General features: G+C 47.3%; 1 protein-coding gene across 4 annotated transcripts in view; it reads left to right on the forward strand.

The window, feature by feature from the left end:
• LOC119187664 (uncharacterized) overlaps nucleotides 1-25112 on the forward strand; it is a 103966-nt gene that overhangs the window by 11817 nt on the left and 67037 nt on the right. For all 4 annotated transcript variants that reach the window (XM_037435749.2, XM_037435764.2, XM_037435754.2 and 1 more), the window contains exons 7-8: nucleotides 2048-2169; nucleotides 16921-17164. In XM_037435749.2, the coding sequence (XP_037291646.2) occupies nucleotides 2048-2169; nucleotides 16921-17164 (366 nt within the window). The remainder of the gene's footprint in view (nucleotides 1-2047; nucleotides 2170-16920; nucleotides 17165-25112) is intronic.

The following is a 25112-nucleotide window of genomic DNA, read 5'->3' on the forward strand; positions in this document are numbered from 1 at the left end:
TATTAGGGGCGAAGCTCCTTGAGGCGTGGGTGTGCGTCCCCTGTATGTAGCCATCTCTTGTTTAGTTCTTTCAGTGTTCACTAAATGGCGTTACTTGTAGCTGATGATGAAAAGATGCAAGATGTTTGTTATAAACTAGACGGCGGTACTTGTAGTTGATTATGAAAGATGCGAGATGTTATAAAATAGGAATGATGTCACATACGGCGCGTGTCATTGGTGAAGGCAATCGTTGGATTTACCGTATTTACTCAATTCTACCGCACCCTCGATTATAACGCGCACCTGGTTTTTACGATGAAAAAAATAAACATGGATCGCAACGCGCACCTATTTTTCTCGTTGGCCCTCACGATCAGACCACTCGGGAAAACGACTCCTTTCAGGAGCGTCTTCCGTTTAAATATGAGGTACGGGGGAAGCTTGTGCCTATGTGACGTGCAACAGAGCATCGCCGTTACTCTAGTTTTACCGTGGCCCGATGTCAGCACGCGAACTTGCTTCGCCCCTTTTTTCTCGACGGTTGCTGTCACAGGCACGTTGAAGTAAAGGGGCGTCTGATCGGCATTCCCGATATGCCCAAGTAGGTAGCCATTGTGCTGCAAGTTTAGGACGAACCTCTAAAAACTGTGAAGCTTTTCTTTGTACTCCTCCGGCAACTTTTCGCATATGCCCGTTCGACTTCGGAAAGAAAAGCCTTTCCTCTTCATATAGGTAGTTAGCCATCACCTGCTGGCTTTAAACTGGCTCCGCATTAGACCTTTTTCTAAGGCTAATTGCATAGCCCGCACTTGGAGCAGTTCTGTCGTCACGGGCCGCTGTGCCGCTCACTGCTCAATCGCATACTCGCCGAGCAGCTCTTTAATTTGCGGAAACCGACCCTGCTGTGGTCCACTGAAGCCTTTGCATGAATGTTTGCTGTCGAAAATCTTCTGCTTTTGTTTCCGCCAGTCCCGCACGCACGTTTCGGGAACTCCGAACGACCGCGATGCGGCCCGATTTCCGTCTGTTTGGGCACACGCGATGACTTTTCTTTTAAAAGCGGCATCGTGGTGCACTCGAGTTTTTAATGTCGGCCCTTCCATGCCGTCGATGCTAATGCTCTACAAGATGACGAACTCCTCAGCACACGTACGAAGTGCCGCTCATGGGAAACCTGTAGGCAGAAATGTCCGACGCGCAATGCCGACGCATTTAAGGGGCGGCCATTTTGAAAATGCCAATGGCAATAGAATGACTGTATTCATTTTTTTTTTCGTACTCGATTCTAACGCGCATGCGATTTATGAACTCGCTTAACCAGAAAAAAGGTGCGTGTTAGATTCGAGTAATTACGGTAGTGCGGCGACGTACGCTAGGGGGAGCGTTGTAATAAAATCTAGTGGGCAAAGTGTACGGAGAATTCGTGGTTTACCAGGTTTACCTCCGGAGCTTCGCCCACTCATTGTCATTCACTTCGTGGATATGGCGGCACTTTTTTTATTAAGTAACGTAGAAACTATGTAGGATAATTCATCTGTGGAGTAGTTTGTTCTCGAAGTTTTTTATTTTCCATGTTTCCTTAATTCGTTATTATTATTATTATTATTATTATTATTATTATTATTATTATTATTATTATTATTATTATTATTATCATTATTATTATTATTATTATTATTATTATTATTAGTAGTAGTAGTAGTAGTAGTAGTAGTAGTAGTAGTAGTAGTAGTAGTAGTAGTAGTAGTAGTAGTATTATTATATGACTGTGGGAAACCTGATGGTGCCACAGACGAGTCCAGGAAGTCAGGCATGTCCGGAATTTCGGTAGTCCGAGAAATCGGACGTCACCTGTAAAACATTTCAAAATTCTTGATGTCACCTTCAGGAACTATAGCAGGAAAACTAAAAATGAAGTTTTGTCGTTAGTTCTCTTTTCTGTGATGTGCCTATGATGGGGAAATTAACGACTGAAAATTTCAGGCTATAATTTGTCACTGTGAACGGATTTATTGTTTCACTTTAGTGTCCTTCTAACACCTTATTGTTCTTCTGCTATCTTCAGATGCAGTCATCAGTCAGGAGGATGCAGCCAAGATTGATGCTTACCTTAGCCGTGATGAAAGACGGCCTCCCAACCGCCGCGGACGGGGTCGTGGTGGCAACTTTAGAGGCCAGAATAACAAGGTGAGGCAAATCATAGTAGCAGTGATAGCGTGAAAAAAAACAACAGTACTTTGAATGATGATTTCTTGAGAATTCACTGTATAGAAGATACACCTAAATGAACCTTATTCAAAACACACAAAAAGGACAGGCGGTTTCAATATTGTAAAATACAGAAATATAGTCATTGGCTCCTTTGAGGTCCTTTTGAACGAGTGGCCTTTTTTATTTAAAAAAAAAATGTGGCATTAAAAGTTCACAAGTTGCTTTGCATTGAAGTGTGCTCTGTCATGTATCGATCACAGAGCAAAAGCGACCCCTGTGTTACCTTGTTGTGTGATAGTCTCAAATAGCTTGTGCACGCTTTTATACACAATAGGCTAGCAAACTAAACCTTGTGGATAAGTTCTGTGTGATCATAGTGTCATTGTAAGCTGATACAGAAGTTGCGACTGCTTGCATCAGCTCAGCTCGTATCGGCTGCGCTGTTGCAAGTGAGGCATCGTCGGCGTCGTCTCGAACTCTACAAGTACTTCACGAATGATTTCCTCATCGGCGAAAAAATGCACGGTTCCAACCCACTGTTCATGTCTGCAAACTCAAAAAACGAGACATTCAAGGGAATTCTTATGCCTGCAGTGCGATGGCCGTCGATGAGCTTCTCACTTCCGGACACCTGCTCGATGACAGTGTCTTCTAAAGCAGCCGACCTGCCCACCATTCAACACAAATCCTGCATGGCAGAAACAGTTGAGCACCGTTGTGGATGCCATCAGCGGCCTTGTATTGGCAAGCATGCTAAGTGCTCCAAGCAGATCGACTGAGTAGGCTTTTCTGCTGTTGAAGCACACCACTGCATGTGAAAGCAACCAGAGACGATAGTTCGTTTTGTAAACAAACAAGATGGCGATGACACCCATAAAAATGCTGTGTAGTCGGCTTGACTGACGCTTGGAAATCAAAAATATCGAACAGCCTGTCCTTGAATGTCCGAAATTTGGAACTGCAAAGTGCAGTAGAACCTCGTTAATTCGAAGTCACTGGAACCGTGAGTATAATCAAGGCCGGTCGTGTTGCTGTGCTGGCTAGTTTGCGGCTCCAAGGGTTATGCTTTCTAGCAGTACAAGGTCACAATTTTGCCGTAAACAAGGAGGAACGCCGAGACATGCTGCTGCAATCGTTAAAAAAAGAAGGAAAAGAAAAAAATGTAGTGATGAATTGAAATGCACGTTTGCGAAAAATAACACGTCTGCAGTACACCACAGTAGTGACACGCGGGCAGTGTGTCACTTGCTTCTTGCTGCATCAGCACGCCACGATGCGACTATTCACCCATTATTTCTGGTAAAATAAAGAATTCACAAATAGGCAGTGTGACGAAATTCGCGATGTTCTGGCTGAAAAAAACATAATCATTGAAGCTTTCAAATCGAGTTTCCGAAGTAGGTGTAGCAGGCAACAACTCCACCAGCAGTGCAAGTGTCCATATTGCTGGAGCGACCGGCACTCGGAGGTTCGCATACATTGCGAATTCCGCTAGACATATTAATTTTTTTATATTCCCAGAAAGAACGGATAAATCATGACACGCAAACGTTCCAAGAAGCGTGTGGCATGCTGCTTGCGCGTCACTGATGTACTGCAGTGAAGCACATTTTGTTTTCCGCACGTGCACATTTTAGTTGATCACAAGACCGTTTTTTTTACAATTTTGTTTTTCGTTCTGGAAGTATCGAAGATGGGTAACTTCAGCTGCCGCTCAGTAGTATCGCTACAGTACGTTGCCTAATTGCTCTTAAGAGTCGTTTTTTCATGGTTTTGCAACGAAATCGGGATTCTGAATCTGTACACTGCACCCTAACTTTTCGAATTAATCGAACTGGTGCTGACTGCTACTTTAAATTATCTGCTCGAACTTGCATTGCGAAAGACAGGACCGTTGAGATACTTCGGATTAAACATGATTTCAATGTACCCGAGTTCGAATTCATAAGGTTTTATGTACATTGAACTTCAAAGGAATGTCTTGGTGCTGGCTAAAAGTCCAAATAATCAAGCATGTCTGAAAAATTTGGCGTCTGACATATCGGTCGTCGGCTGTAGTTTGAACTAATGCTCGTTTTGAAATTGGCTTGATCCATAAATAGCGAAAGTAGTATTTGTCGCCATGTCTCGTCCTTAGCCCTAAACCACCTTCAATGTTTTTTTCGAACATTTCAAGTGAACACGCAGATGGTGCACAGAATGCCGTCACGATCAATGAGGCCACATGTGACAGCGCTACAAGCCGCCGTTGCGCTACAAATTTGAAGAAACAATCCCTCCTTCTCTTCAGGCCTTTCTCGCCTCTGTGTGACATCGAGAAGTTCAATCTGACGCACTTCGCGTTCATGCTGCGATTGGTCGAGCAACCTGTTAGTCTGCAGGCCACGCTCCTTGTTGTTCGTCGTGTTTACGTTAGACTGCCTGCACGCGCCACCTTCCTGCAGCACACGTTCTCCTAGCCACGCACAGACAGCACGTGCACCTGCGTGCCACGCGAGAGTTAGAGGAGGGGGAGGGGCGAGTGATTTTTTAGGAAAAGGTGGGGAGGTAAAAACATGGGGGTGTGGAGTGCACAATAACTGTCCCTCATGTGAGGACACCTCAACCGATACACTTGCGGGGGAAGAGTGTACTGAAGGGACTGTGAGCACGAAAAAAAGAAAGTAAAGTAAAAGAGAAAAAAAGATACAAAGTAAAGGGTTTAGGAAAAAAAAACTTGCATATGAGAGGAGAGACACCAGGATGGGCACTCGGCTGGCAAGGCAGCTTTGAGGGAGGATACCAGCAGAGGGTAGCAAAGGAAAGAGTGAAAGCAGCAATCACCATGTTTTGATAATGAAACACGGTGTACACTCGCGCACAACTTCCCCACCACAACTGAAATGCGGCCTCCGGGTGGTTTAGGGGCCCTTTAAGTGTACTTTTGTGTACACCTAAGGGGGGACGCGGCACTTCGGGACCGAAAATCAGCCAAAAAATCGAGTTTTCGCGGACCTTCTTTTCGCGTTCCCGACATCATTGCGCACCTATTTACAAAATTTCATAGCCGAATACCATCAACTTTTATCGTTATTCAACTTTAAAAAACCGAAAACGGGCGTCCTGCCCTTTAAATTGAGGGCGAATAGCGCAGGTTTCGGCTCTACGATACGCGGGAACTACGCGCTCGATCGGCGCCATTTTGGTCTTGTTTGAAAGAACGCGTTTTCAGCTGTTTTTTTTATTCAGTAAGCAACACTGAGCGTTTCCCCGGCTTGAAAAACGGGGCCTCAAAGACGAAGAGCCGCGCTCACTGCCATTGGCTAAACGGCGCACGTGACTGAAATGGCGCTTTCCGGTTGGCTGGAAGCTCGCGGCTTGCGCCTGCATACGCGACCCGACGCCATTTTGAAAGGGTTACCGCTGTGACGCCTCGAAATCAGCAGAGCACTCTGAAGCTTCTGATCGTATCGCCATGCCTGGAAACGCAAAAAAGTATCGGACCGTGCACGCATTTGGTCGCAGGAAACGCAAAGGTCGTGGGAGAAAGTCTACGAAGTCATCAGAGCCCTTGGTTGACTTCGACGAACGATGTGTCGACGCTCCGCGGCCGTTCAGCGATGGTGCGACCGAGCGCGTTGCCTCCGACGACGATGACGGTGAAGCGAACTCCGGACGACTACGAATCGACGCCAAGGTGGTGACAAACGCCGAAGTTGAAGAAAATCATGCCCGGGAGAAAGCGACGCTCGACCGGCTTTCATCGGCGCCAGCAACTGCACGGAAAATTGACTTTTTCACCGCGAGTTGTAGCGAGGCAACCGCACAGGACTCGGACCACGCTGCTCCTTATCTGCTTATGCATCTAGATATTCTAAACGCGATAATGGATGCCTTGTGTTGCAAAGCCTGCCACGGACCGGCTACGATCGTCAGAGGGGATCGGGACTACGGACTTGCCGTGAAAGTGCTAGTGCAGTGTGAAAGGTGCGGCGAGATCGCAATTGAATGGACTTCGCCCCGCGCGAACGGCACGAAAACGTGCAATCCGTTTGAAGTAAATCTTCTCGCTTCGAGGGCGATGGTGGCTACCGGCAACGGCCAAACGAAAATGAACGATATTTTCGCAACAATGGGCATCTCACACCGCGGTATGCACCACAAGACGTTTCAGCGGCATTTGAAGAACACGCTGGCACCCGCTGCAACGCGAGCGGCTGAGTCTGCTATGAGCGAATGTGCGGAAAAGGTTAGAACAATTTATGATGACTTGTGCTTCGGCCACCGGGGCAATATTGCCGTTAGCTACGACGGCACGTGGAAGACGCGAGGCCATTCTTCCCACATCAGCGTGGCCACAGTTATCGAATTATTTAGTGGCTACGTGTTGGACTACGTCGTTCTTTCCAACTTTTGCCTAGGCTGCGAGGTGGGCCCAAAGCCTAGTAGTGAGGGCTATCAAGAATGGAAGGCTAACCACAAATGCCAAAAAAATACGAACAGCAAAGCGGGGCAAATGGAAGTGGAGGCGGCTCTAATTCTATTTCAGAGGTCGCTTGAACGCCACGGGCTGCGCTACACAACTATGCTGTCTGATGGAGACTCTAGGACATTTTGCGCCATACAAGACGCCAAGGTGTATGGTTACATTGACGTGCAGAAGGAAGACTGTATTAATCATGTACAGAAACGGATGGGCACCGCATTGAGAAACCTGGTGCAGAAACAAAAGTGCGATGGGAAAAGAGGCCTTGGTGGGAAAGGCAGGCTCACAGGTGAGCTGATCACCAGGCTGAGCACATATTATGGCCGGGCTCTGAAATCGCATGAAGGTGACGTGGGCGAGATGCAAAAGGCTGTGATGGCCACATACCGCCACGTCACCTCCACTGATGAATGCTCGGACCACAGTCTGTGCCCAGCTGGTGAAACTTCATGGTGTCGGCACAATGCCGCAAAAGCAAAGGGTGAGTTCGACCCCAGGCATGCCTACAATCTACCGAAAGACGTGGCAGAGGCATTACTACCGGTTTATACCCAGCTTTCGGAAAGAGCCCTGCTTCAGAGGTGCGAACGCGGCAAAACGCAGAACTCCAACGAAAGCCTACATTCGGTAATCTGGAGTTTGGCCCCCAAGGAGCACCATGCGTCCCTGTTCGTTGTTGAAGCAGCTGTTGCAGAAGCAGTGCTGCGCTTCAACACGGGCAATTTGAATTCTGCAACGGCAATCTTAGGTGAAATGGACATGAATGCGACAAGTACTGGTGCCAGGAGAGCGAGAGAAAAAGACCACCGTCGCAGCATTGTCTCCAACAAGAAAAGAACAGCCTCATTGGAACTCCGGAAGCTAGTGAAGAGGAGGCATGAGCACAGAATGCATTCAGACTATGCTTCTGGTGCGTTTTGAGGTTGTCTTGTTGCGTCTTCTGCAATAAAAATGTGTGCCCACGTTTTTTCTCGATTTCTCAAAACGACAATTTTCATGTGCTTCCCATTATGCCGGAGCAATATCTCTTGTTCTATCTGGGTTATCATTACGATTTATTTTTTGTTTCGAAGATAAATGCAGGGGATGTGTCGTAAAGTAAGTTTTATTGTAATAATTTTTGGAGAAAATTCTCTAAATGGATCTTTTGTTTCAAGTGTAGATGGGGAAATTTTTCATGTCATATTCAACATCCCACAACTTTGCTTCGAAATAGCCCAGAACAATGATTTATACTTTATTGCACACTGTGAACATACCGAATTGGTTCTATAGGTTGCACATCAATATCCAAGTTACAGTTAATTAGCTAATTAGGCCTTAATTGAAAAAGTCGCAGTTCATTATATTTTTAAAACTAATTGTCACAGCAAAAAAAAGAATTAGATTTTTGAAATCAGCAGTAAAATCTACATAGGCTCTCCAAATTTGACTGAGGTACTCGCAAAAATAAAAGAGTTTTTGGAAGGTGTAGCATCCCCCCTTAAGTGTACTTCTGTGTGTCACACAGTTGGCATCAGTACATAAGTAGGGTTCCAACAAAACATCATGTCAAACGGGACAGTTACGGGGGGAGAGTTGAGCATGTACATAACTTGGCTCCTTACTTTTGCAGGGGACTTCCTAAATAATGCAGCAGCTGTTTGATATGAGCAATAGAGTCAAACTCCGCTATAATGAAATGCACGGGCATTGCAAAAATTTCGTTTTATCGGGAATTTCGCTATTGTGTAAAAAGTGGGTAAATAAAGAGAAAAGGATATCCATGGCACTCGAGACAGCAGTTTATTTCCATAACTTCAAAAAATCATTCATTTTCGACTGCTGGCACAAGCATTGGCAAAATGCGCTGCTCACATTCTGTGAGGAGCTGCACGGTGACATCGTCGTGATGGGCTCCAAGGAAACGATGCAGGATATCCAAGGAGTCCATGACCTGCGATGCGGTCACTGTTGTCAAGACCGTCAGAACACCATGCTCGACTGCGTCGTCGTCCGATGAATTGGCAGTGGTCGTAGCCACGCGAGAACTCTCGAGGATTTCGGCAGCACTCAGCTCCTCGTACACGATCACGTTCGTGTCGGCATTAATGTAATTGCTCAGGGCAATGTTCTCGGGTACAATGCAGACATCCTCGAGAGCTGTCCATGCCGCGGCAGTTTCCGCGTCTTGCCCTGGTCTAGCATCGTCAGCAGCTTGTACAGTCGAACTCCACTACAACGAACACCACCTCAATGAAAGAACACCGTCAGCAGTTTATAGGAGTCAATGCATAAACAATGTCGCCACAACGAACACCCTTTCTTCGATCGTCCCGTTTCAACTAAATTTTACGATGCAATTCCAGGCTCAGACACTGATTGATATGTGGGATCCCAAAACCATCATATGATTATGAGAGACGCCGTAGTGGAGGGCTCCGGAAATTTTAACCACCTGGGGTTCTTTTAACGTGCACCCAAATATGAGCACATGGTGGCTCAGATACTTATTGTTATGCAGTAAACCCAATCTTTAGCATATCGATGCATTTTTCACAGCCTGAAAATGATTCAACGATGTCTAAAAGATGCGTTGGCACCACCAGAAAACGCCGCTGTTCAGCAAGCATGGGCGCCGCCATTGCTCGATAGCGATGGCAATGAGACTGCTTTGCTTTTATTTTTCCACTGGCTTGCGTTTGAGCCGCAGAAGATCCGAAGCTGAAGCTCAGTCACTCAGTTCATGGTTTCCTTCCCGCAGCTGCTTGGTGCAACCGCGGCACGATGCCTTTTCCGATTCCGATGTTTATGTTTGCGATTGGCCAGTGTGGTAACTAATCAGAGCGGCTGTTCGTCCGTATTATCAACAAAATCAGCTAGCCACGAATGATGGATCATTAGAATGGCATAGAATAATGCAAAGGTCGCCGCTCCACGTTACCCTGCCTCTACCTTGGCGTTTTCAGATACTTTTCACAGTGGACAGCTGCTGGTGTTAATGTGTTAATGCAACTGTTTGGTTCGTTCACGAAAGCAGTTTTAGACGTTGTTTCAGCGTGCTTTTCACCATGGCCTCGCTATGCATGGTTGAGAATCACGTCATGATGCTGCTGGGAAAGAATAGGAAGCTGCGGGCATTTTTTAAATTTTGTGAACGAATGTTCCTTTGCTTTGCTAGCTCAGATCAGCTATACCGTATTTACTCGCATAATAGGCGCACTTTTTTTTCAGAAAATCTGGCTCGAAGTTGGGGGTGCGCCAATTCCGCGGGGTAAAATTTTTGAAAATTTTTTCAACTCGGTTCTCGCGCTTTAAATCTGCACACTTGTCAAGTAAAAGGCGACTTTATTGTTTACCAATTAATTCAGCATAAAACAAACATACCTACGTATTTTTTAATGAACAAGCGAGAGCCGTCAACTGCACACACACACGTAAAATTTATTTACACAAAAGTCGTAGCTGTTCTTCCCTTTCCCTATTCGGAGTCCGAGTCGGAGATCACACATTCATCCTCGCCGAGCGGGGATTCGTTTTAGGTGTCCGAATCATCCGCACCCCACAACATGTCATCCTCACTCGCATCCAGTGCGTTCGAGATACCAGTCTTCTTGAAGCTTTTCCTACCGACTTCGTCGGAGATCGCCTGCCACGCTTCCACGATCCAAGCGCACAGCATTTCCACAGGCGGCCTCTTAATCTTACCACCTGTAGTCAGCTGATGTTGTCCTCCAGCCATCCAAATGGTGTACAGCCTTCGAACATTGTCCTTGAAAGGTTTATTCAAGGACACGTCCAAAGGCTGCAGTATCGATGTGAGGCCGCCCGGAATCACTGCCAGATCTGTGCGCAGCTCCTTTAGCTCATCTCGTACGCGGTCTACTAGGTGCCCACGAAAACTGTCCAGGACAAGCATGGACGGCAACAACAGACCACCCGGCCGCCGACCCCAGACTGTTTTCACCCACCGACCCCAGACTGTTTTTTTGTTTCTTTTTCTCTGATGGTGGTGATGGCGATCGAGCCCCCGGTGTTGTACACGTGACCTCCAAAAAGCGCGGCGATTTGGGGGGTATCAGTAATTGATGGAACAGCCGTTTTTTTTTTTTCGCTCATGGACGCTTTTTTTTTTTTTTTCAAGTTTTATTTCGACAAACACGTTGGTTAGGTCGTTGCACTTCGAATTTGTTTTATTTGCTCGTCGATTTGCCTTCTTTTTTTCTTCAGGGTACGGGGACCGCGTTCCAACTGTACCGCTGGGGGGTAGAATCGTTTCTGATCACGGCCAAGTTCGGTGTGCACCTATTATGCGCGGAATAAAAAAAAATCGAATTTTCCGCGACCAAACTAGGGGTGCACCTATTATGCGAGTGGGCCGATAATGCGAGTAAATACGGTATTTTGTTCGATTTCACTACAACAAAATTTTCACTTCAACCAAATCTTTTCCGTGCCCCGTCAGTTTTTTTGTAGCAGGATTCGACTGTGTGTCGTCACTTTTCCAGGCCAAGTTCATCTCTCTGGGCCGAAACCCTGCGTGCGCAAAACAGTTCTTAAGGGGGGACGCGGGTCTTAGAATAGTAAAAAATAGCCAAAAAGTCGATTTTGAGAAAATGCGATATTTGAAATTTTCAGAGACCTATAATCACGTGTCCTCAAATTGTGAACGCTGAATTCGATCAGTAAATGGATTAAAATTGATTATGAAGTCGCCAAGGGAGCCGCAAAACAGCCCACGGCAGGTCAAATTCGTTCAAACTTCCCGCGCGCGCCGCCGCCGAGGCAGTCGGCCGATCGCCGTCATCTTGGGCTTGTTTTGAAGCTGATTCTTTTGTGCGCATTTTGCCAGCCTTCTAAATGGCGTCGCTTAAACAGAACGGCTGCTCTTGCCCCTTTTCTGGAGCCCCCTTCTGGGCCGCTGATTGGCCAGAGCACGCGCGCACCAGGCGAGCCCCCTGTTCCTCGCTTCCCATTGGCTGATGCGGCCAAAGTTGGCCGCACTCTTTTTTTTTGTATATTGTTCGTCGGCCGCCGCCTCCCGTTCGCGCACGTTGTTCGCCTGCTTCCCGCACGTGCCTGCTTGTGCTACGCGACCGACACACCGACTTTCAGTCTTTTGCCGGCATGATTGAAGACATCGTCTAAAGAAGAAGACGCGCCAAGCGTACGGCAAGAAATGGAGGCGCCCCTGGAACGCCCGCCAGAAGAAAGCAGCCGACAACGTGCAGCCGATCTTGCCCGATGCCGCCAAAGCGGTTCATTCCGACGACGGCGCGCAGCCGCGGTCGCTTGTGTCGGAAGTGGTGCACTCTCCTGTGCCTTGCAGCAGCACCTCATCGGATTGTGTCGTCGTCGGATCGTCATCTTGCACTTCCAGCAGCATCCTAGACCGCATTGACACGGCGTTTTATTCGGCGGACGAGTTTGCTGAGTGCGCGAGAAATGCAGCGGGCTTGAAGGCATCACTCGCATCGCAGTGCGCGACAGAACGTAAGTTCGAGTTACTAGATATTGATCTGGAAAATGGTGGCAAAGAAAACGGGACAGAATTTGTTATTTTTGATCTGGCGGCGATACGCTCATTATTCGGACTTGTCGCGTGCCCAGAATGCGGTGAAAGGAGCGTCACTATTTATTTCAAAGGCCAAGAAAGAGTATGGGCTGTGTTCGAAGCTCATAGTCACGTGCGGCAGTTGTGACTTTCGCGAAGAGCGTTTTTCGTCCCCACGTATAGCCGACGAGACCGACGCCAAAATAAGGCCGTTTGAAGTTAATATGCGGGCCATCAAGGCCATCAACAGTATCGGCAAGGGGGCAACGGCTTTGTCGAACTTCTTCGCTGGGATGAATATTTCGCATCGAGGGCTCCACCACAAGAGTTACCAAAGCCACATGAATATAATGAAAGAAGCCTGCTGTGCGACTGCTGTTGAATGCGAAGCGGCGAGCGTTGCTTGCGTCAAGGAGCTCTATGCGGAGTTCGGCAACGCGCCTGGAAACGTCGACGTCATTTATGATGGCACCTGGCTTACGCATGGACATAGCTCGCATATATGTGTTGGCTGCATTTTTGAGATGTATAGTGGCCTCGTGATAGACCATATCGTGCTATCGAACTTTTGCCTGGCTTGCACCACAGGACCCAAGGAAGGAGAAGCAGGACATTCTGCCTGGCTCATTCAGCATGCCCCTCTGTGTCAAAAGAATGTTGATTGTAATGCTGGCCAGATGGAAGTGGAGGCAGCATTACGCTTGTTTGAGCGGTCACTTGAAAAGCACAAGCTTGGTTATACGACAATGCTGTCAAACGGCGACAGCAGGACATTCCATGCACTCACAGAAAAAGAGGCGTACGGCTTCATAAAGGTGGCCAAAAAGGACTGCATAAGTTTTGTACACAAGCGTATGGGAGCTGCCTTACGTACGCTTGTAGAGAAAAAAAAGCTCAAGGTGGCTCACTTGGTGGAAAAGGCAAACTTACGCAACAAAAGATAAAGAAGATCACCTCATACTATGGCTACACATTGAGAAGCCACAGGAACGATGTTCCAGGTATGCAGAAGGCTGTTCTAGCAACTTTCAACCACGTCTTCAACTGACGAGGCACCAAAGCATGACCTTTGCCCTAAAGGCCCTGAATCCTGGTGCCAATTTCAGAGAACTCTTGCAAAAAATGAGAAGCCGCCACCACACAAGGACAGCCTGCCTGATTTCGTAACAGAGGCATTGGAGCCTGTGTTTAGGCGGCTGAGCGACAATGCCATCTTGGAAAGGTGCAGCGATGGGATCACCCAGAACCCAAGTGAGAGCCTGCACGCTATGATTTGGCAGCAGGCCTCCAAAACTCAGCATGCATCCTTGCGGAGCATTGAAAGGGCAGTTGCCGAAGCTATCAGCCACTTCAACCAAGGCACAACCAAGAGCAACGTGGAAATTGCCGAGAAGCTGGGCTACAGTGCTGGCAATAACTTGGTGCCTCGCAGCCTTGAGAAGGACAAGGGCAGGCTGCAAAAACCGCAAAGAGAGCATCTCGACAGCAGTTCAATAAAGGAAAGACTTTCAAAGCGTCACTCTGCCTACAGCCCTGGTCTGCTGTAAACAGTCATGATGGCAAATAGTGAGAATTTTTGCAAAAATAAATATTCTTGGTTTTAGACCCAAACATTGTGTAAATCTATTGTCTATCCAAGGACAACATTATTACATGATTTTTTTGTGTTCCTTTCGCTTGTAAGGCACTGGAACGACCACAAAGTAAAAAAATAATGCTCATGCTGAGTCAATGACTATTTTATAGTTCTAGAACAAGCTGTGAGCAGTATTCTGGGTGGTACAGTGAAATTTAGCATGGTCATTTATCCTATAATACAGAATTATGTCATTAATATTGCTGTAGCTTCAAATGCGTTTTCCTCAGTTCGATGTTTTTGCACATTGCACTCGGCCTTACAGGGGTTTTTCCTATGTTAAACTTGAGTGAATGCGACAAAGTTGGTATCATTTTATTCGTCTTGACATGATCCTGGCGGTGATGCCATTTCTATTTCTCTAGCATCACTTCAAAAATTACCATTGAAGATTTTAGTGAGAGAAATTTATTGTAATATAGTGACCATATGTGTTCGTCCGTTTTCTTGCTTATAAAATGCCTTCAAATGGATAAAAATAGCATCACCCCCTACAGCAAGTCTTCAACATAGGGATTATGCATTCGCTTTTAGGATTTAGCAAGAATAAATTGCCAAGAAGTCTCGTAAGAAGTACGCAATTAATTAAGATTCAGACCTCCATAATTTCTAAACCACTTGAAATATTAAGAAACAAATTAGAGATTTGAAATCACCATGAAAAACTAGCTTAGGTAGTGAAGTTTGGTTCATCATCATCATCATCACCCTGACTATGTTCACTGCAGGACAAAGACCTCTCCCATGTTCCACCAGTTAACCCGGTCCTGTGCTTGCTGCTGCCAATTTATACCCGCAAACTTCTTAATCTCATCTGCCCACCTAACCTTCTGTCTCCCCCTAACCCGCTTCCCTTCTCTGGGAATCCAGTTGGTTACACTTAATGACCGGTTATCCTGTCTACGCGCTACATGCCCGGCCCATGTCCATTTCCTCTTTTTTATTTCAACTATGATATCCTTAACCCCCGTTTGTCCCCTAATCCACTCTGCTCTCTTCTTGTCTCTTAAGGTTACACCTACCATTTTTCTTTCCATTGCTCGCTTTCGTTTAAGTTTGGTTAAGATTGAGCAAAAAATTAAAAAAAAAGCATTTAGAACCCACGTCCCCCCTTAACGTCGCGCCGTGTCGACATCTATGGTGGCGGCCAATTTTTGCACAGCCATGAAATTGATGTCGGGGCCTTGTTCTGTGTTCAACAAAATTCGCTGAAGAAGCCTTGATCGGTATACGTGCTTTAAGCTGTTTGATGACTCCTTGATCTGAAGGCTGAATAAGCGGCATGCAGTGTGGAAAAAAACTGCACTGCAACATTCGTCAGCTTGACGTTGCTGTCCAGGCGAAGTGCTGAGAAATCATCCAGCAGCAAGCAAACACTGTGGTTTTGCTTTTTCATGTCGTTGTTGAGCGTAACGATCCAGTCGGTGAAAATGGCCCTCATCATCCATGGACAACTGTTGGCAACATACTTCACTGGCAGGTTTTTCGTGCCCTTGAAGCACTGCGGCTTGGCATTCTTGCCAATAAGAAGAAGGAGCTGTTCGTCAGACCCATCCTTATTTGCACCGAGCAATACGGTGACTCGCTTTTGCTCTGCTTGCCTCCGTGGCACTGTTTGCCTTTGAAGTTAAATGTCTTTGCTAGTAGCATTTCATAGAAGAGCCCTGTCTCGTCCGCATTGTACATGTCGGATGCAGTGTACTTCATGATGATGTGTGCGCAGTGTACTTCATGACGCGATCCACGATGATGCACTGTCGCAGTTAGCAGAAGCTGAAGCTCTCTACACAGCACCTTCGTGATGATCTCATGGCGCTCCTTAAATCGGTTGAGCCACCCGGCACTTGCCTTGAAGTTTTCATTGATGCCTAAAATGCAGGTGTAGTTCAGTGTTTTCTGCTGCATTAGGCTACCGCTGATAGGTATCTTTTTAGCCCTTGTTTCGCAAAACCAGGCAAGTTCTTCATGGGCTGGCTGGGTCGTCCTCTTTCGTTGGGCAGATGCGCCCGACGCTCGAGCACTTAAGATGCTTCTTCGGACTTCAGTATCGCTGACAGCGAGCTCGATGAGATACTGTATTCCTCGGTGATACAATCCTTTTTTTGTCCTGCTACTGCCGTGGCCATTATTTTTTCCTTCTACTGTAGTGAAAGAAACTTCGGGTTGTTATTCTGTGGCACTGCCATAAACTTAAGAAAAACAAAAAAAAAACCAAAAATGCAGCTAGAAGCTAACAAGGTGCTGGGATTGGACTACTGACCTACTGAGCTAACGAGACAAGGCACGAGGTGGGGACTAACCAGGAATAACGCTGCTAACGCCACAGAACACAGGGGAGAGGGGGCGACGGATGACAAGCCAGCAGCTAATATTCAACGTTTGGCTCGGCTTCAGCTGGCCAAGCTTGCAGGCTTTCGCGGCATAATTTTGGGCGTCACGGAACGCTGCGGAGCATCATCATCAACCGCAAACGATGGCGTCTCACATGGTGTCACGGTTTTGGTGCACTTGGCAGGTTACATGGACATTGGTTAACTTTGGTGCGTTTACAATTGTTTCAGCTGTCCGATAACCAAGAACATGCTTAATGTATGCTCTGAATGTTGGCCAACTAATAAGAATTTTTGTTAGAGACTGTGCTATAAAAACAAAATGCAAAGACAGCCTCTGTCGTGTGTACTTCTTTTTTCGTGCTGTTTTTAAGTATAATAAAGGGTTGTCACTTCAATTTACTAGTTAGCGTGGTTCGATTTGTGGCTGGTCGAGTAACTCACTTGGTACATTTGTGACCTAGCTATGACGGCATTATGTGAAGTGACGTCATGATGACGTCATAGTGACGTAACAAATTTTGGCTACTTGTGCGTTTGATGTGACGATTATTATGTCATCACTCATATTGCCCATGATGCTTCGGAACACCGACGATCAATTTTCGCGTTTTATGACGCATCTACGCTTTCACCCTAATATTAGTATATCCGAGTTTAAAATACATCCGTGATCAAGTGTCAGCTTTTTGAAACCATGTGTGGTGCTTTCCTTTGTGTGGGTGGTATTCTGTTGAAACTCATCTTATCCTAAATTTTGCAGAGAGGCGGTGGCGGGCCTTCCCGAGGCGGCTACCGTGGTGCAGCACCGCACATAGACCCTTGGGTGACACCTCTCTTTCCCATGCACGCTCCAGGTCTTGTGCGATTTGGGACACAGTCTCCACCGCAGCGACCTTTTCTCCCACCAGCCATGGCCAGCACAGAGGGACCACGTGGCAAGATCTTTGTGAACCCCCAGTTTCGCAATGGCGCTTCTGGACTCAGACCTGGTGTCCAAAATGAAGGTACACACGGATGCCCAAATAGTCTGTGACTATGGGTGCTGCCATCCTCGATTTTGGGTGCTAAGCAAATTCGAATATTAAAGTTTAAGTGTGAATTGAGTAGAATATTTTTGAATGTTTCTTTTAAATATTTTTCTAAAACTTGGAAGCGAAATGGCACAAGAAAAAAAAGATGCAGAGGATTTCTAAGCATACATTCGTGAGATAGCAACATGAAAGCATTTTTTTTAGCTAGATTAGTGAATCCCTGGAGGGATGTTGTCTAGTGGCCTGATATCAAGAGGATGAACTGTATTTATTCCTTTACGTGATTTGGGGCAACCAGTTTTGTGCTGAGGACACTTTGGGGGTGAGAGGAATAGACACCATTTCCTCTGACTCTCCTCCTTCGACTTTTGTGGAGGCTCGTCTTGAACACACAACGGCCCTTTCCCTTCGAGTTTAGAGTTCCTAATGAACCGCATAGCCATCAATGTATAAAAACATCCGACTTTTCAGATGCTAAAAATCTTCACCTGACTTTTTTTTAAAATTTTCTGGTCAGAAATGGCATTAACTTAAAAAGGGAAAGTTCGTTTTATGTTAAGGGACCAAATGGGCTGCGACTCTGGCCACATTACCTACTCGCAGTACTGTTGCTTGCAAGGACAGCACAGAGCCTTACCTCACTAAGGATTAGGATGTAGATAGCTGGCGGATCTGCCTTTAGAAATTTGCAGGCAATTGCCCCGCCTGGTTTTCTTGTTGCTAGTTGTATTGTACTGATGTTCTTTTCTTTTTAAGCGCGGGCGTGCTCTTAGAAAGTAGCGTGTAGCATGACGTAACTCTAGCTGGCAGCCTGTGTGCTATTCAGTATGCAGTATTGTACCGGACTTCTATCTCACTGCACCTCCCCACAACATAATTGTCCCTCATCACCAGTCACATGCTAGGTCTGTGGCAGTCAAAAACTTCAAGAGAAGTTGCGACACCTGCTTTCTGAAAATCCGGTCAAGGAGCGAAAACTTAGTAATAGTTACACGGTTGCATGGCGAGCCTTAACGTTGTACAGTTAAACCTGGATATAACGAAATTGCTAAATTCCCAGAAAAATTCGTTTTAAAGAGGATTTCGTTATATGCAGGTTGGGTACAAAAATTCGGAAAGTAAACGCACAAATTAAAAAAACGGGGGCTGAAGGCAGAGCTGACCCAAAACAGTTATTTTACAGTAAAAAATCTGCGTTATTATTGCGATAGAAATCATAGGCGAGCTCTTCCCGTTGCCGCCATGTTTCGTAACAAGTCCAAATTGATAACGTGGCCCTGCGCATCGTAACTTTCACGGGCGGGTAAAAGTACTCGAGCGTTGCTGAAGCAGAGATAAAATGAGTCGGCCAATCCCCATTGCCTGGAAAGTGCATAAGATAACATCTCTTGTGTGTTAGAACTGCCGTTGAATGCTCAAACAAAAAGTAAACCACCTGTATTGAACTAGCATGAAACAATGCGAGGGGGGGGGGGAATCGCCCGAGTAGCGATAATGAACTTTGATTTTAAGGGCGGCAGCTCGAAGGCGTGTAAAGGCAGCTCGTGGTATTCCTTCGAACAAAGTTTCTGCATCAGCGTCACGAGAACTTCAAGGGCCAGTTCTCTGCGTTCAAGGTCGACGGCATGAAAATTCGAAGGAGCAATGCCTAAGACGTGCTGTGTGACGGGCTGCAGCACCAGATACAGGCGAAAAAAGGAAAAGGCGTCGCTCTTCTGTTTCCCCAGTAGCGCCAAACTTCGGGAGAAATGTAGATTACATTTCTTCACGCGAGAAAAAAACAAAGCCTCGCGGGCAACTGTGCGTGGTTCATGCCCGGCAAGTGGGGCCGGAAGCCATAGTGTTAAGCATAATGACTGTGTATTTTCTTGGGCTGCAGCGTGCGCTGCTTCGTTTCCCGCCATCCCTTGATGCCCCAGGATCCAGGTGACGTAGGACAGAAAGCAGGACGTGAGGGGACAGAAAGCAAAAAACTTGACTGAGTTCCATCCCCCTCCCCTTACAAGGCACCGAGTGTGTAACATTACTGAACACAGCCATAATAGTTTCTAGTGCTTCTCTTCTCCGAGGTGTTGTTCTCTATGTATTTTGTGTAAACGAAACATGTTTTCAGCTTGCTCCTTATTAAATGCACCTGATGGGAAGCTTCCATTTATAGGTACACACCTAAATACTCAGCGGCGTATCATTAGTACCAAATTTCAGATTCATTGCATGCTTTAAATCGTAACCCTGCCCCCTCCCCCAAGCATAAAAAAGTATGGTATGGTACCTAGGTAGTGGGGCAAAGGTCGCCGAGCAGCTAGCACTGGCATCGAAAGAAACTTCCAGATTAGGCTGTTGTACTTCCCTTCCCAAAGAAATCGTGGGTTGCCGGCCGGTAATTAATGCTGCTCTAAGCAGTAAACATAAGGAAATGTCAAGAGACGGGTGTCTTGACTAAATTGCGTGTAAAAAAGGGATCACTCAGATGTTAGGCACGTGAAACTTGTGCCTATTCAAGAGGCACCCTTAAGGGGGGACGCGGCCTTTGAAAACCGAAAAATCGCGAAAAAGTCGATTTTTGGCAAACCACATATTCGGGCAGTATGTGTCATAAACTACCTTTTCTGTAAATATCAACGTCTAATTCGTCGCGAAACCATTTGAAATAAAGTTTAGAACATGCCGCGGCGGCCCTCGAGCGGCGCGCGAGTGCTCAAAATACCCCAACTTGGCGTGATCGCAGTTTCTCGACGGCTCGACGGAGCGCCGCCATTTTGGTGTTGTTTTGTTTGTGAATTCTTGCTCTTTCTTTCCCCGCCACCTGCGTCGCCGGCGGCAACGCAGGAGAGGAGCAAGCCGCTCATGAGGGCTCGCGAGAGCTTTCAAGTTTCCCGCGGCTGAGGCGCGCAGCTGGGATTGGGCGAAGGGCGTGCTCCCCAAGGACGCGGGGGAGCCCGCGACTGCCATTGGCTGCTGCGCGCGATGACGTAGCGCTCTTGCGCATAATGCAGCCGATGCGGCCGCTCGTCTGCTGCTCCTCCGTCCGGCGTCTTTGTGTTTCGCTCGCTTCCGTGTATCGTTGCAGCCGTTCACATACTCTCCACGTTTCAACTGTCTTCGAAACGATTTTCAACCGTCTTTACGAGACGATTTTCAACTGTCTATACGAGACCGTTGTTGTGTTCGCTCACGATGCGCCCAACGAAAAAGAAGACGCTACAATCGTTCGGGCAAGGAAGCGAGCTATGAAGCTTGTCCGCGCGGCGAGGCTCTCCGCTCGCACGTGCGTCGACGGTGATCGCGCCGATGGTACCTGTGGGGCAGCTTCTGCTTCATCTATGCAAGAGGGTGGTCGCATCAACGCGCCTAGCAACGGGACTCCTGCTCCGCCGGTGCAAGAATTTGTCGTTACAAGTGCGCCTGGTGTCTCGTGCTCATCGACAATGGCTTCCGCATCTTCTCTTTCATCGGCCTCGAGTGCGATCGCGTCGTCAACTGTGCATTTGCAAACAAGTTTCCTGACGTGTGAGGAGAAAGAGGCAGCGGATCAACAACGCGCTGCTGTGCAAAGAGAACTTGGCGCTATGCCAGCGACGGAGCGGAAATTTCAGGCAATGGAGCGCGATCATGAAGCTGCCACCACTACAAGTGAAGGCGCAAAATTTTTCCTTGTGCAAATGGATGCCCTAGACGACCTGCTATCTCGGACCCCGTGCCACCGGTGCACCGCGATTGGGATGAAGGTACGAGGAGGCACCCAACTTGGACTTGCTGCAAAGCTTGAGCTAGTATGCTTGCATTGTGGAGTAGTTTCAAACTCATGGAGTTCATCTCGTCAGGATGACAGAAAGGCCTTTGATGTGAATGTAAGAGCCATTATGGCAACAAAACAAATAGGCAAGGGACAAACAGCTCTCAACGACTTTTGGGCAGCGATGAACGTGTCCCATCGTGGCCTCCATCACAAGACCTTTCAGAAGCACCTGAAGAAATTCAGGGAACCGCAGACACAATGCATAGAAAATTTCTATGCAGAATCTGCTTCTGCTGTAAAAGCCACTTACAAAGAAATGGATCAATATTTCACTAGGGATATAATAGTTTGTTATGATGGAACATGGCACAAGCGTGGGCACACATCCCATATTGGAGTCGGGGCAATTATCGAATACCATACGGGCCTTATCTTGGACACCGTTGTTGTGTCTAATCAGTGCCTTGGTTGCCAAGTAGGGCCAGAGCCTGGAGACGCAGACTATGCATGCTGGCTGGAGAATCATGTGTGCCAGAAAAACACCGACTCTAAATCAGGGAGAATGGAGGTTAAGGCAGCTATCATCCTCTTTTCACGCTCACTGTCGAAGCACAACCTCCGTTACACAACGCTCGTGTCTGATGGAGATAGTGCCACCTTCTCTGTCCCTGTACAAGAAAATGTTTATGGACTGGTCCCCATTTCAAAAGAGGAATGCCTGAACCACGTTCAGAAGAGGATGGGGACTGCACTTCGCAACCTTGTGCAGAAAACTGGCAAGGCTTTGGGAGGGAAGGGCAGGCTGACAAAGGCCCTCATCGACAAGTTGACAGATTATTATGGCTGGGCCCTACGGAACAATTCCGATGATGTGGCTGCAATGTGGCGGGCAGTGATGGCATCGTACCACCATGTGACGTCGACGGATGAGGAGCCGCACCACGACTTGTGCCCAGAGGGTGCAGACTCCTGGTGTCGTCACAATACCAGCAAGATTACCGGTGTTCCACCTCCGAAGCATTCGTACAAGCTGCCACGCTATGTTGCAGATGCACTTCTACCCATTTATGAGAGGCTCTCACAGGCTTCTCTTCTGCAACGCTGCCTGGGAGCAAAGACGCAGAATGCATCAGAGTCCTTTCACTCTGTGCTGTGGTCCCTCATGCCCAAAGAGCAGCATGCGTCACTGATTGCTGTGGAGACAGCACTGCATGATGCAGTGCTAAGATACAATGCTGGCTGCTACAGGGCCCAAGAGCTAGCTTCATCAGTGGGGCTAACACCTGGCCACCTGGCCATTCAACGGGCAGCCGAGAAAGATTCTCTGCGCTTGAAAAAGGCTAAGAAGCGATCCCTAGAGAAGATGGAAAGGCGGCAAAGAAAGAGAGTGCCAAAGGACACCCCCAGTTACGCTGCAGGTTCATTTTAGAACTGCCTATGTGCTCAAAACTTTCAAACGTCATTTTCTCAAAATGACTTTTTTGGCTAGTGAGGCTGCTTATTCCAGCCATATCTCTGAAACCACTCATTGGATTTCCATAAGTCTTTTTTTATTATGTACATGAATAAATTTCTGAGGGGGTGACAAGCCCATTTTTTTAATATATTGTGTGTTATTTATTATATTTAATCAAAATTTGATTGATAATATCCTAATCACGAACACAAAGTTTGATGGTCTGCTAAAACTTTTCAGCAAGGAAATTAAAAAAAAAAGGGCTCTGTTACCCCCTGGAGTATCAACCTGGGAATCATCATAGTTAATTTCACAGTTCCAGCACCTTTTGAAAGTTCTCCAGGCCTAGAATAAGAGAACCATGTGCACTATCCTGATATTCTGCTGTAACTTGAAAACCAGTGAACATAACTTGATGAAATTTTGTAGTTCTTCTAATGCTTTTGCTATAAGTCTATCCTGAAAATTTCATTAAGATATCTCAATAAACAAAAAAGTTGGTATCCGATGGTAGCCGAAGTTGGTAACCGAAGCGAGCAGTCGCAAAAGTGCTGAGCTGCTATAACCGCGACATCGAAAGTACCCGCGTCAAGAAAGCGATTGGCGCTCACAAACATGTGTCCAGAACAACTGCGCATTTGGGTGCAGACTCAGTTGAAAGGCCTAGAATAAAACATCTAGCTCGACCATTCCCTTCATTCGATCACTTGGATAGCAGCGCGCGAGAGACGAGCCGGATATAAACCAATGCGATTGCCCCTGTCTTACCAAGTCGTGTATTATTCTGTTCACCTTCCTCCCCATATTTGCGGCACTGCCAAAATAGAAAGCTTTACTACCACATAAACAGAATTGCCCTTAGGCCAGGCGTGAACTCGTTGTTGAGCAGATTCAGCACTAGCTGCTCGCATCGGGACCACGGAGCATGAGCATCGTCTTTAAGCACTGGCGAGCAACGACATACCGCTTCGAGGCATCGTAAGTACGCATATAATTGGGCTATGAGGTAATTCATAACTTAATGCGTTATCACGCTGTGTTAAAACACTTTAAATGCGCTGCTATTTATAAGGTTGGTCCGCATTCCCAAGCAAACTACGCGTGCGCTCTTAAGTGAACAGCTTTCATTCGTCGTCGACACTGGATCACGTTTATACTGATTTAATGGCATTGCTGCGTTCAGTGACGTTTAATAAAAAGTAACAGGAAGAACAGCACGCACATGATCGCGTCGAAACGTGGGCAATAGTGCGCATATAATCCCAGCACTGGCGGCGGCTTGTGGCCCCCTTACGACTGGTGGCGCCACTAGCGGGAGATTTTGTCCCTATATCAACCTTTGGGCGGATTTTCGTGACCAGAAAGCATTAAAGGACTCTGGCGATAGCTGATAATGGCAAGCAGATCGAAACGTGCAGCCGAACGTGCAACGGGCTGCTCACGCACAAATGACTCACAAGGACGAGAGTGAATTAACAACGTTTACAGCTCGCCACTTGACGCACTGTTTAAACAAAAACGTGGCATGAAACGGAATCACAGGTACAGATATGAGTGCGAACTAACAAGTGCCCCAGTTGTTACTTCGCTGAGTTTGAAAAGCGCACTTTTTTCGCTAACAGCACCTGTCCAGCGAGCGAAGTGATCTTTGTGCGCCCGGCAATACACGCAACCGTTCTGATCGAAGTCGAGGGCGCGCGATTCTCCAGCAAAGTACGCGTGGGAGATGAGCGCGCGTCGGCGCAGCGTGACGAGCTGGGTGCCGAACACGGGCGGTTTCATATATGTATAGGTACGTATAAATATGCGAGGAATAGCGGCGGCGACAGCAAAAAAACAGCTTAGACTGTCCATATAATTGCTATTTGCTATCGTAATAAAAAAAAAGCAAAGCTGAACGCCGCCGAACGTCGTCAGGGGCCACACCATGCGCGCGCATGGCATCGAAAATAAAAAGTGAACAACACAGACACGGATACTGCGAAAAATTATTAGGTAAAGCGCTCTCCATAAGCAGCGCGGCCCCACTATGTGACGCTAATTAAAAGCGTGGCACAGCCAGAGCGCAAAAGTAGTAATTTTTTTTTTTTTTCAGTTTGGAGTTGTGGGAATTGAGGCTAGCCCGCTGCCTTTGCGCGGGCTTTGCCGCCTTTTGTGCCGTTCTCATGTCCCGACATGTCTGCCCTCCTTTGCTGTTTGCCGCGCTGGGAGAGTGGAGTGACGTTTAACCCCCTCAGCCGGTAGCGGATGTTGACTGTGGCGCCGCGCGCGGTGTCTCTTGAGAGGTTTTTGCGCGCTGCGTCGGGAGTGGGCAGAGAGATACTCTCCGGGACTGCAGACGGTGAGACACGCAATCTTTCCTGTCCGTCGACCCCCGTCGCTCGGGGCTCGTCGGACTTCGCTGACCTTTTGTTGCCCCACTGCGTACGCACAGCCGAATGGTGGTACGGTGTCCTAGTGCGTGGCCTAGCTACGCCAACCCGTCTCCCTTCGAAGCCAACGCGAGCGCTTTTGCCCTCGCTCGAGCAACTGGGCCTTGGTCCCGGTGTCTCCGTGGATCACCTTTACCGCGGAGACGTGGTCGTGGCACCCTGTGTAGTACTTTTATGCCCGTGGCGTGGATAAGCCTATTTGCTTTCCCGCCGCGCCTTTGCAATGGGCTGTACTGCGTTTGGTATTGCCACAATAAAGTGTTGCGACTTTGAGCAATATCGTGTTCTCGCCAC

This window comes from Rhipicephalus microplus, chromosome 1 (genome assembly GCF_043290135.1).
Source record: "Rhipicephalus microplus isolate Deutch F79 chromosome 1, USDA_Rmic, whole genome shotgun sequence".
Taxonomy (NCBI): Eukaryota; Metazoa; Arthropoda; class Arachnida; order Ixodida; family Ixodidae; genus Rhipicephalus; species Rhipicephalus microplus.